A 13538-nucleotide genomic window follows, 5' to 3' on the forward strand; every position below is an offset into this window, starting at 1 on the left:
TACAGACCAATGGAACAGAAGAGAGAACCCAGAAATAAACTCAGACACCTACGGTCAATTTATCTTTGACAAAGGAAGCAAGAACATAAAATGGGAAAAAGACGGTCTTTTCAGCAAGTATTGCTGGGAAACCTGGACAGCTACATGTAAATCAATGAAACTAGAACACACCCTCACACCATGTGCAAAAATAAACTCAAAATGGCTTAACGACTTAAATATAAGACAAGACACCATCAAACTCCTGGAAGAGAATATAGGCAAAACATTCTCTGACATCAACCTAACAAATGTTTTCTCAGGTCAGTCTCCCAAAGCAACAGAAATAAAAGCAAAAATAAACTATGCACTTCTAAGCCATTTTTTCCTTTCCCAATCTATCTCTCATTCTCTTCTCTGAACTCCAATGGAAAATTAGTATTTACTGACCACCTATTATAACTAGGAACTAAACCAGGTGCTTCACAGACATTGTCTCTTGGGAATATTATTAGTACCATACTAGAATGATTCTAATTCCCCAAACAGGAACAATCTCCTCTCCCCCAAAGGTAATACTTCCGAAACAAATCCTAAGAACTTCACAAAAACAACCTCGGAAACAAATAAACAAGAGATCCTGTTGTGGCTCAGGGGGTTAAGAACCCAACAGAGTGTCCCTGAGAATGGCGTTCAATCCCTGGCCTCGCTCAGTGGGTTAAGGATCTGGCATTGCCATAAGCTGCAGAGTAGATCATGCAGATGCGACTCAGCTACATGTTGCCATGGCTATGGCACAGACCAGCAGCTGCAGCTCTGATTCAACCCCTAGCCTGTAACTTTCATATGCCACAGGAATGGCCATGAAAAGAAAAAAAAATTTTTTTTAATGTAAACAAACAAACAAAAAAACCTTTGGGGAGGAATTTCTTTCTCCCTATGCTTTACTCTCATCCTACACCCTCTTACCAGTCGCCAGTCCTTCCAAAAGAAAAGTTGCCAATCTGACAAGTTAGAGCTTGAGGTTCTGCAAGGGTCTGCATTTTACATGAGCCATGATTTATAGTCCACAGAGCACAGAGAAGTCTCTATTTTTTTTTTTTTTAAGCTTTGAGGCATTTTATTATGAAAAGCTAGTATTCACATATATAAATGAATAAGAACTTAAAAATTCATCATACATTTACTTCATTTTTTACCTTGACCTTCCAGTAAATCCTTAGCTTCATTGATTTTGGCCACTGTATAAGGAGATCCTCCCTCAGGGAGCATAATTCTTTGGTGAGCATCTCTTATTTTTCCTTTATTGGCAGTAGGGCTTATACCTAGTATTAATGCTGCTTCCCACGTCATCATTTTGGGTTCAAACCCAACTCTATAATAGCCACCACGAAAGGCAGATTTTGGTAGACTTTGAAAAACTTGTTTTACTTGAGGCTCCATATGCTTCATGGCTTGGAAAGCGTAACGGCCTGCAAATCCTGTGGCAGCAATGGTCAGTCCAGCTGCTACCACTGTACTGGCCATGGCTCCTGCTTGGCTCCACTGCCAGCCTATACCACAGCCAAGGCAAAGCAGGATCCCAGCTGCATCTGCAACCTACACCACAGCTCTTGGCAATGCTGGATCCTGAACCCACTGAGTGGGGCCAGGAATGGAATCTGCATCCTCATGGATAATAGTCAGGTTCGCTTCCGCTAAGGCACAAGGGGAACTCCCTGTCTTTGAAGGATTTTTAATCTCCAATTTGTTTCCAGTCTGAAGTGGGCTTCAAAACCACCATATGACCTTTTTTGGATCTGTATGCAAACCAAGAGTAATTAAGTTATACACAAGGGTGTGAGTGTACTAGTAGGAGAAAGTCGCATGTATGGCTGTGTGACCTTTATACTGTGTGCTCTGTAGATTCAGATGTCTGTTTTGCTAGCCTCCCGGTTCACACATGAGGTTGCTTGAAAGTGAATCTGAAAAACTGAGGTATTATCATCACCAGAATAAATTCTGTTTTGGAATCTTCTTTTTTAAAGAACCACATTATATGCATGAGTTTCTAAGCAATGCTTACAATGGTATTTGGCTCTTTCTTCAGGAAGTATTCTTATCTACATTCCTTAAAAAATATTTCATTCAAAGAAAACCTCAGCAATTGTCAGTGACTTAATAAGCATGATAAGACATGTCTTCAAGTATTTCTCTGGACTTACACAATTTTCAAATCACGATACTTACTGTATTTCATGTTGTTCCAAGCAGATACAAATTTAGTTTTTAGCTTGTCAACTTCATCTGTTCCTGTGGCCTCCATATTCAGATTCTAAAGGAAAAGCCATCACTTGATTGCATTCTTCTGTAAGTTTAGTCTTTTGTTCTGATGTAAAGGAAAAAAAATTAAAGACAAAAAAAGTAATGCGTACATATTACATGGTCCAATACCTTGTAAAGTTACTTAAATGATTAAATACAATTTGAACAGGAAATGTGCAAACCAATTTTCCAATTTATAGAACAGAATATATAGTCTATCTTATACATAATTTACTTACAAAGTATATTTTAAACCAAATATACAATAAAAATTGTCACACAAAAACCAAACAATAACCTCCCTTAGATATTAACAATTAAAAAAATAATTTAGTGACACAGGTTAGCTTTGGTGCTTATGAGACTACTCAATATTTATTTGTAAGTAGAGAAAGTGATTTGAAATCATATAAGAAATGATGACTATCCTAAGAATGAAGGTTTCCATTTATATTCATTAAGTCACTACTTTTATATAAAGCCTAATTTTTTTGATTAAGGCATTTCCTATATTTCCTGTAGATCCTTCCTACTGCAGCATTTAAAAAAAAATAGAATGGCTTAAATGTACAACATAAAATGTTTTCTTACATTAAAATAAGAATAAATGTAGCTTACAAGTATTTGTTTTTTAACTAACTTGAGGGAAAATTGACATGTGTGATATAATCTGAAAGAGGAACAGATTACAACTGAAAATGCTTAAGCTTATTTGCAATAGTTCACTGACAGTTCGCTTTTCAAGAAAAGAATGCTACACAGAACATTATCCTTTCAGAGTTACAAATATCAACTCAAACGTATGGATACATTCATATCTCTAACAATAGACATTCCATTTTATAATATCTACTGAAAGATACTAATTATACATTAGAATGAGGCAGAAGAAAGCATGGCCCATTGGAAGAATTTTAAAAGCCAATGTGACTAAGAACAGAATTCAAAAAAGCAACACGAGATGTGGCTATTGGGTTATTATACAGGGGCCAAAGTGCACAGGGCGTTGTAGACTGTGTTAAGAATTTTGTTCTTTATCCTAAGAGCAAACAAGAATATCAGAATCAGATTCTGTAGGTTTATTTTTCAAAAAAACCACCAACCATGAATTATCTAAATTCAAAATGTTTAAAATAAGAGAATGTACATGCATGTATTCTCTTCCTAAATCAGTAAGAAAGTAGGCCACAGGGAAGACTTTGGCTCAAACAGTTCCCTGCACTAGTCACCAGGAACACGCTGGACAGCCCTTAGCAAGTGTGTGAAAGTCAAGATGACTTTAAAGTGAGTGGGGCAAAAATGAGGACAAAATGAGACATTTTCTACGGGGAAAGTCTGTATCTCATATGACCCCTAAACAAATAACCAAGGTAAGATACCCTGACAGATACAAAAATTAATAGACAAATATACTAACCTCAAGGAATTTAGAGTAGACTACATTGCTAAGTTTTCTTTTAATGTTACTTTCACTCCAAACTCCTGCTACTTACAGACCATTTACTCTATCTCAACTGGAAACATTTGAAATGTGTTGGGAACAGACCCTTAACAATTTTATAAGAATGCATTTATTGTCACTATTACATAGAGTAAATGAAAAGAATAAAATTGTCATCAAAAGGCCAAATTAGTTAAGCAGTTACTAGTTTAATAATTCAGTAAGGTTACATTTCATATAACTAAAATTGAATTCCAATCTTCTGTAAAGACAGAAACCCACTTTATCTGTATAACAAAAATGTAAATGCCTATTTTTAAAAATCCTAACTTTTTAGAGCAGAGGTGATTTTGAAAGGTGATCCCTTGAACTATGTTAGGAAGTATTATAAACATTTTTTTAAAAAAAGGAATAACTAAAAATTTCTAATGAGGAAAGTATTTTCTTACTGCATATTAAAACATGTTATAAAACTCTAATAATTAAAATTTAGTAACACCTACATTTATCATTCTTATAAGCAAAGGATGACACTGAATAAAACACAATAAGGAGTACAGAAATAAATCCAAGTACATTTGAGAATTCATTGACTGATACAAGAGCTATTTCACATCAGTTAGAAAAGATGGCTAATTTAGTAAATAGTAGCAGAATAATAAACTACCCAGTTTTAAAAACAAAGCCATCTCATATGTTATGAATTCTAGACCAAAGAATTCAATGTAAATGCAAACACATGGCACACATGCACATACAAGGAAGTACTGACAAATGTTTTTAATAATCTTGTAAAAAAGTCCCTTCTAAGCATATCATATAAAATGAAAACCTCTGTAGAGAAAGAAGAAAAAGAGTATTTAACAAGGTTGATTTACAATCATTAATTAAGTAAAAAATCTAATACATATTATAAAGACAAAGGACTAATGTCCATAATATAAAAAGAGCCCTCATAAATCAATAAGAAAAAAAACTAAATGGAAAAAAGACTGGCAATATAAAAGGGCCAATAAACTTAGGAAAATATTTTCAATCTTACTAGATCAAAGTAAACATACATTGAAGGAATTTAATTTATGTTGACAGAATTTGATCTTTTTTCATCTTCACAAGAGATATTGGCAAGCCTGAGGTAACAAGCATTCTACAAAATAATTTCTCAAATAATAAGCTCCTTTAGGGTACAGAACATGTCCTGTTTACTAGTACATCCTCACACGCAGCACACAGGTATGCTAATAGACATGAATATCTGCTGATGATACATATTATGACCTACATTCATCACCATAAGAAGATATTCAGGAAACATCAAAGTATGTGAGGCAAAACTGCAAGAACAAATAGATGAAGCCACTGTTATGACTGAAGACCCTAACACCACTCTATCAGAAATGGACACATTCAGCAGGCAGAAAATCAGTAAAGACATAATTGAACTCAACAGCACCATTTATCAACAAGATATAATAGACCAGCTACAGACTTCACTCAACAAGAGCAGATTACACATTCTTCTCAGGTTCACACAGAATATTCACCAAAGTAGACCACATTCTGAGCCATAAAACACCCCTTAACAAATTTAAAAGAAACAAAATCATACAATGTTTGCTCTTACCACAGTGGAGTTGAACCAGAAATCAAAAATGGAAAGATAGACTGAAAAATCTCATAATACTTGGAGATTAAACAATATACCTCTAAATAAGACATGGGTCAGAAATCTCAAGCGAAACCGTAAAGTGTCTTGAATTAAATGAAAATGCAGATATAACATCAAAACTTGTGGGATGCAACAAAAGCATCCCTACAGGGAAATTTATAGCACTGAATGCATATACTAGAAAAGCAAGACCTAAAATCAATAATAAAAGTTTCAAACTTATGAAATCAGAAAAATAAGAGCAAATTAAGCAGAAAAAAGGGAAATAATAAAAATTAGGGCAGAAAGAGAAAAATCAATAGAGAAAAATCAATGAAACCAAAAGCTGGTTCTTTGAAAAGATCAATAAAACCTATAATCCTCTAGCCAGGGTAACTAAGAAAAAAAGAGAGAAGACACAAATTACTAACACCAGAAGAGGGGACATCAGCACAGATCCCAGGGACATCCAAAAATAAAAAATAAAAAAAATAAAGAAATATTATGAACAACTCTATGCTCACAAATTTGAAAGCCTAGATGAAATGGACCAAATTCTTGAAGGAAAGAGTCGTCTGCCAAATACCACACAAGAAGAATGACAGTTTGAGGAGTTCCCGTTGTGGTGCGGTGGTTAACAAATCCGACTAGGAACCATGACGTTGTGGGTTCGATCCCTGGCCTTGCTCAGTGGGTTAAGGATCTGGCGTTGCCGTGAGCTGTGGTGCAGGTCGCAGATGCAACTCAGCTCCCACGTTGCTGTGGCTCTGGTGTAGGCCAGCGGTTACAGCTCCAATGCGACCCCTAGCCTGGGAACCTCCACATGCCGTGAGAGCAGCCCAAGAAATGGCAAAAAGACAAGAAAAAAAGAACGACAGTTTGAATAGGGCTGTATCTGTTTTTTAAAGTTTATCAATAATTAATAATCTTCCAAAACAAAAAGCATCAGGCCCAGATGGCTTCACTGAGTACTATCACACATTTATGGAAGAAATTATATCCATTCTCTACAATCTCTTCCAGAAGACAGAAGCAGAGAGAATACTTTCAAACTCATTCTGTGAGGTCAGCATTACCCTAATACCAAAACCAAAGATGTTACAAAAAAAGAAAACTACTGACGAATATCTCTCATGAACACAGCTGCAAAAATCTTCAACTAAACATTAGTAAATTGAATTCAACAATGCATAGGAGGCATGTCTTTAGTGGAGTAGGAAGACCCTGAGCTCACCTCCCACAGGCAAACCAAAATTACAACTATTTACATAGTAACTATTGATTACAGACCAGAAGACTAACAGAAATGATCTTCTACAACTAAAGATATAAATAAGTAGCTATAACAAGATGGGTAGGAGAGGCAGAGACACAGTATAGTCAAGACCCCACACCCCAGGGTGGACAACTCACAAATAGAAGGATAATTACAAATGAGAGGTTTCTCCCCAAGGAGCAATGGGTCTGAATCCCACATTGGGATCTCCAGCACAGGGATCCTACACCAGGAAGACAAGGCCGCAGAAGATTTGGCTTTGAAGGCCAGTAGGGCTTACTTTCAGAAGAGGCAGAGGGCTACTGGAAATAGACTCCACTCTGAAAGGATGCACTCAAAACCTCACACTCTCTGGGACCCAGGGTAAAAGCAGCAAACTGAAAGGAGTCTGAATCAGACCACTTGCTGATCTCGGCAGAAGGCAGGAGGCAGGCAGGCTTACCCTGGGGACATATACACTGGTAGCAGCCATTCTGGGGAGCTTGTTCTAACACCAGGACACTGGTGTTGCTGGCAAACACCAGTTGGGGCTCCTCCCTCTAGCATATTAGCATTGGGCCAAACCCCTCCCACCAGCCTATCACCACCAGTACTGGGATTCCTAAGGCCAACAACTAGCCAGGTAGAGACACAGCCTCATACACCAACAGGCCAGCTACCTTAAGACCCTCTGAGCCCACAGCCACCCTAGGACTCACCCTGTCTACCAGAGGGCCCAGGACATAGCTCTGGTAACTAGAGGGGAGTATACTGCTAGGATACACAGGATGTCTCCTACACAAAGCCACTTTTCCAAGGTTAGGAAACATAATCCACCAAATTCGTAAAAATATAAATATCAAATTAGGCAAAACAAGGCAACAAAAAATATGTTGCAAATGAAGGAACAAGATAAAATGCATCAGAACTAAGTGAAGTAATGATAAGCAATCTAGCAAATAAAGAGTTCAAGGTAATGAGCATAAAGATGTTCAAAGAACCCAGAAGACTAGACAAAGAGAGAGACAAGTTATAAGTTTAAAACAAAAGAATTAAGGCAGTTCCCATCATGGTTCACTGGTAACAAACCCAAATAGTATCCATGAGGATGTGGGTTTGATCCCTGGTCTCACTCAGTGGGTTAAGGATCTGGCATTGCTGTGAGCTGTGGTGTAGGTCGAAGACGAGGTTCAGATCTGGCACTGCTGTGGCTGTGGCGTAGGCCGGCAGCTACAGCTCTGATTCAAACCCTAGCCTGGGAACTTCCATATGCTGTGCACGCAGCCCTTAAAAAAGACATAAATAAATAAATAAATAAATAAATAAATAAATAGAGTTAGAAAATATAAAGAAGAACAAACAGAGATAAATATAGTAAATGAAATAAAAAATACACTAGAAGGAATTAACAGATTATGATATAACCAGTGGATCAGCAAGCTGGAAGAGTATGGAAAAATCACTAAAGCTAAACAGATAAAAGAAAAAGGAATAAAAAGAAACAAGGACAGTTTAAGAGACATCTGGATATCAACTCACATTTATATTACAGTGATCCCAAAAAGAGAAGTGAGAAAAGAGCTGAGAATGTACTGAAAACATAGTAGCTGAAAACTTCCCTCAACAGAAAAAGGAAACAAACACTGACATCCAGGTCCAGGAAACACAAAGTCCCAGACGAGATCAACCTAAAAAAGACCACAAGACATAATGGAATTAAACTGGCAAAAAATTAGAGATAGAGACAAATATTAAAAGCCAACAAGGGAAAAACAACAAATTTACACACAAAGGAACTCCCATCAGGCTATCAGTAGCTTTTGAGCAGAAACTCGGCAGGCCAGAAGAAAGTGATATGATATATTTAAAGTGATAGAAGGGGGAGTTTCCATTGTGGCTCAGTGGTAATGAACCCAAATAGTATCCACGAGGATATGGGTTCAATACCTGGCTTCACCCAGTGGGTTAAGGATCCAGGAAAGGCCAGGAGCTGTGGCACAGGTTGTGGAGGTGGCTCAGATCCCACACTGCTATGACTACGGTGTAGACTGGCAGATGCAGCGCCAGTTGAACACTTAGCCTGGGAACTTCCTTTTGCCTTGGGTATAGACCTAAAAAAAAAAAAAAAAAAAAAAAAAGAAAGAAAGAAAGAAAAAAAGAAAGACATAAAGTGATAGAAGGGGGAAACCTACAACCAATAATTCTCTATACAGCAAGTCTTTCATTCAGACTTAATGTAGAGATCAAAATATTCACAGAAAAGCAAAAGCTAAAAAATTTCAGCACAACCAAACCAAGTTTACAAGAAATGATAAAGAGATTTCTCTAAATGAAAAAGAAAATACCCACACCTAGGAATATAAAAATTACAAAAGGACAAAGCTCATTGTTAAAGGCAAATGTACAATAAAGTTAGTAAACCAATCAAACAGAAAATTGGTAGGAAGGTTAAAAGACAAAAGTAGTAAAATTCTGAAGGTAATCATCATTACAAGGACCAAGAGCAGAAGAAGAAAGGAAGAAAAATAACCACGTGAACAACCCAAAACAACAAAATGGCAAAAATTACATACCTATCAATAATTACTTTAAATGTAAATGCACTAAATACTTCAATCAAAAGACATACAGTGGCTGAATGGATACAAAAACAAGACCCATATACATGCAGCCTTCATGAAACTCACGTCAGATCTAAAGACACACACAGACCTAAAATGAGGGATAGAAAAGGGTATTCCACATAAATGGAAAGAAAGCCAGGGTAGCAACACTTATATAAGACAAAACAGACTTTAACAAAAATTGTAACAAGAGACAAAAAAGGAACCTGCATAATCATGAAGGGATCAACCCAAGATATAACTACTGTAAATATGTAAGCACACAACATAGGAGCACCTAAATACATAAAGTAAATATTAACAGATAGGAAAAAACTGACAATAACAAAATAATAGCGGAGACTTTAACACCCTACTTATATCAATTGAAAATCATCCAGACAAAAAAAATCAATAAGGAAACAGATTTAAATGACACATTAAAACAAACAGACTTAATAGATGATCTACAAAATATCCCATTCAAAAACAAATACATATTTTTACAAGTGCACATGGAAGTTCTCCATGATATATCACATGCTCAGCCACAAAAGAGTATTAGTAAATTTAAGAAAATCCAAATTATATAAAGAATCTTTTCTAACCAGAATTCTATGAGACTAGAAATCAACTATAAGAAAAATACTGCAAAAAAGCCCACAAACATGTGAAGTCTAAACAATATGCTAGTAAACAACCAATGGATCACTGAAGAAATCAAAAGTTTCCTGGAGACAAGTGAAAACAAAAACACAATGATCCAAAATCTAAAGGACACTGCAAAAACCTACAGTAAAAGGAACATTTACAGCAATAAAAGCTTACTTCAGAAAACATAAAAAGTCTGAAATAAACAAGCTAACCTTACAGCTAAAAGAACTAGAAAAAGAACAAACAAAACCCAAAGTTAATAGGAGATATAGTAAGACCTGAGTAGAAACAAATGAAACAGAGACTAAACAAACAAAAGTCAATGAAATTAAGAGCTCATTCTTTGAAAAGATAAGCAAAATTGATAAACCTTTATTTAGCCAGACTCATCAAGAAAAAAAGAGAAAGGGTCTAAATCAAATCAATAAATTCAGAAATGGGGCGTTTCCGTCGTGGCACAGCGGTTAACGAATCCGACTAGGAACCATGAGGTTGCGGGTTCGGTCCCTGCCCTTGCTCAGTGGGTTAACGATCCGGTGTTGCCGTGAGCTGTGGTGTAGGTTGCAGACGTGGCTCGGATCCTGCATTGCTGTGGCTCTGGCGTAGGCCGGTGGCTACAGCTCCAATTCGACCCCTAGCCTGGGAACCTCCATGTGCTGCAAGAGCGGCCCGAGAAATGCCAAAAAGACAAAAATAAATTAATAAATAAAAAATAAATTCAGAAATGAAGAAGAAGCTACAAATGACACAACAGCAATACAAAGGATCATAAGAGAGTGATACATCAATAAAATGGACAACAGAGTGGAAATGGACAAATTCCTAGAAATGTACAACCACTCAAGACCAGACCAGGAAGCAACAGAAAATATGAATAGACCAATTACCAGTTGTGAAACTGAATCAGTAATGAAAACACTCCCAACAAACAAAAGTCTAAGACCAGATGGCTTCAAGGTCAATTCAACCAAATAATTAGAGAATAGTTTATACTTATTCTTCTCAACCAACCCAAAAAACTGCAGAGGAAGGGATGCTTCTGGACTCAGAAGCAAAGATATCACAAAATTACAGGCCAGGATCACTGATGAACATATAAACAAAAATCCTCAACAAAATATTAGTAAACTGAATTCAGTGATAAATTAAAAGAATCATACACCATGATCAAGAGGGATTTATCTCAGGGATACAAGGATGGTTCAAAATCTGCAAATCAATGTGATATACCACATTAACAAATTGAAAGATAAAAATCATATGATCATCTCAAAAGATGCAGAAAAAGCTTTTGACTAACTTCAACATCCATTTGTGACAAAAATTCTCAACAGAGCATAGAGAAAATGTACCTCAAAATAGTAATGGCCACATATAATAGGCTCACATTATTCTCAACAGCAAAAAGCTGAAAGCATTTCCTTTGAAATCAGAAACAAGACAATGATGCCCTCTCACTACTTTTATTTAATATAGTATTGGATGTCCTAGCCACAGCAACCAGACAAGGAAAAGAAATAAAAGGAATCTAAGTTGGAAAGGAAGAAGTAAAACTGTCACTGTCTGCAGATGATATGATATTATACATAGAAAATCCTAAACATGCTACCAAAAAGTTACTAGAACTCATCAGTGAACTCTGTAAAGTTACAGGATACAAAATTAATATACAGAAATGTTGCATTTCTACATACTAACAACAAACTATCAGAAAGAGAAATAAATGAAATAATCCCATTTGCAATCACATCAAAAATAAATCTAACTAAGAAGGTGAAAGACTTGTACTTGGAAAAGTGTAAAATACTGATGAAAGAAATTAAAGATGACACAACAGAGGGAAAGATAAATCACGTTCATGGATTTGAAGAATTAATACTATTAGAATAACCATACTACCCAAAAGAATCTACAGATTCAAAGCAATCCCTATCAAAATACCAATGGCATTTTTCACAGAACTAAAACAAATAATTCTAAAATGTTTATGGAAGCACAGAAGACCCTGAATAGCCAAAACAATCTTGAGAAAGAACAATGCTGGATGTATCACATGCCCTAATTTCAAACTATTCTACAACACCACAATTACAAAACAGCATGGTACTGGCACAAAAACAGACACATAGATCAATGGAACAAAATAGAGAGCCCAGAAGTAAATATACACTTATATGGGCAATTAATTTATGATAAAGAAGGCAAGAATATACAATGGTGATAGGATAAATGGTGATAGGAAAACTGGGCAACCACATGCAAAAGAATCAAACTGGACCACTTTCTCACACCATGAACAAATATAAATTCAAAATGAATTAAAGACATATATATGACCTGAAGCCATAAACTTAGAAGAACACATAGGCAGTAAGTCTTTGACATTGGTCTTAGTAATTTTTTTTTGGCTATGTCTCCTAAAAGCAAAAATAAACAAGCTGGACTAAATCAAAGAGAAAAGCTTTCGCACAACATAGAAAACTATCAACAAAACAAAAAGACCAGATGCTGAATGGAAGAAGATATCTGCAAACAATATATCCAATAAAGGGTTAATATCCAAATTATACAAAGAACGCATACAACTCAATATCAAAGACCAAATGGCCCAATTAAAAAATGGGCAGAGGATTTGTATAGACATTTTTCCAGAAAAGACATACAGATGACCAACAGGCACAAAAAGATGCTCAACGTCACTAGTCATCAAGAAAATGCACATGCAAATCACAATATCATCTCATACCTGTCACAATGTCTATTATCAAAAAGCCAACAAATAACAAGTGTTGGTGAGGATGTGAAGAAAAGGGAACACTTGAGCTCTGTTGGTAGAAATGTAAACTGGTGCAGCCAGTATGGAAAACAATATAGAGGTGCCTCAAAATTAAAAATAGAACTATCATTTGATCCAGCAATTCCACTCCTGAATATTTTTCCAGAGGAAAAAAAAACACTAATTAGAAAAGATATATGCACTCCTATGTTCACTGCAGGATTATTTACAGTAGACAAGATATGGAACAACCTCAGTGCCATTGATAGATGAATGGGTAAAGAAGATGTAGAGTATATGCATGTACACACACAGATAAACACAAACACACACACACACACAGAGGAATATTATTCAGCCATGGAAAGGAATGAATTTTTGCCATGTGCAACAATATGGATAGACTTAAAGGGTATTATACTAAGTGCAATAAGTCAGACAGAAAAAGATAAATACTGTAATTTTTCACTTATATTTAGAATCTAAAAGGCAAACAAATGAACAAACAACAAAATATAAGCAGCATGACTGATACAAACAGATGGTTGCCAGAGGGGAATGAAGAGAGGAAAGAAATAGGTGAGGGAGAGTAAGAGGTACAAACTTGGGTTTGCAAAATAAGTCAGTCATTGGTATGAAATGCATGATGTGGGAAATACAGTCAATAACAGTATCTTTTTATGGTGACATAATTAGACTTATTATGGTGTTCCTTTTGAAATGTATGGAAATATAAAATCATTATGTTGTGTAACAAGAACATAGTGTTGTAGGCCAATTACACTTCAAAAACAAACTCAAAGAAAAAGAGATCAGATTTGTGGTTATCAGAGGCAAGGGGTGAGGCAAGGGGAAACCAGATGAAGATAGATTAAAAC

At 35.9% G+C, this 13538-nt stretch overlaps 2 protein-coding genes across 3 annotated transcripts in view; both read right to left on the bottom strand.

The window, feature by feature from the left end:
* Positions 1-13538, bottom strand: part of ATG4C (autophagy related 4C cysteine peptidase) — a 91046-nt gene that overhangs the window by 63825 nt on the left and 13683 nt on the right. For both annotated transcript variants that reach the window (XM_047788823.1, XM_047788824.1), the window contains exon 2: positions 2209-2347. In XM_047788823.1, the coding sequence (XP_047644779.1) occupies positions 2209-2284 (76 nt within the window). In that variant the 5' untranslated portion in view covers positions 2285-2347. The remainder of the gene's footprint in view (positions 1-2208; positions 2348-13538) is intronic.
* LOC125132044 (mitochondrial import inner membrane translocase subunit TIM14-like) lies at positions 1168-1519 on the bottom strand. The gene has a single exon (XM_047788825.1). The coding sequence runs from the start codon at positions 1504-1506 to the stop codon at positions 1168-1170; it is 339 nt and encodes a 112-aa protein (XP_047644781.1). The 5' UTR covers positions 1507-1519.

This window comes from Phacochoerus africanus, chromosome 8, assembly GCF_016906955.1.
Source record: "Phacochoerus africanus isolate WHEZ1 chromosome 8, ROS_Pafr_v1, whole genome shotgun sequence".
NCBI lineage: Eukaryota > Metazoa > Chordata > Mammalia > Artiodactyla > Suidae > Phacochoerus > Phacochoerus africanus.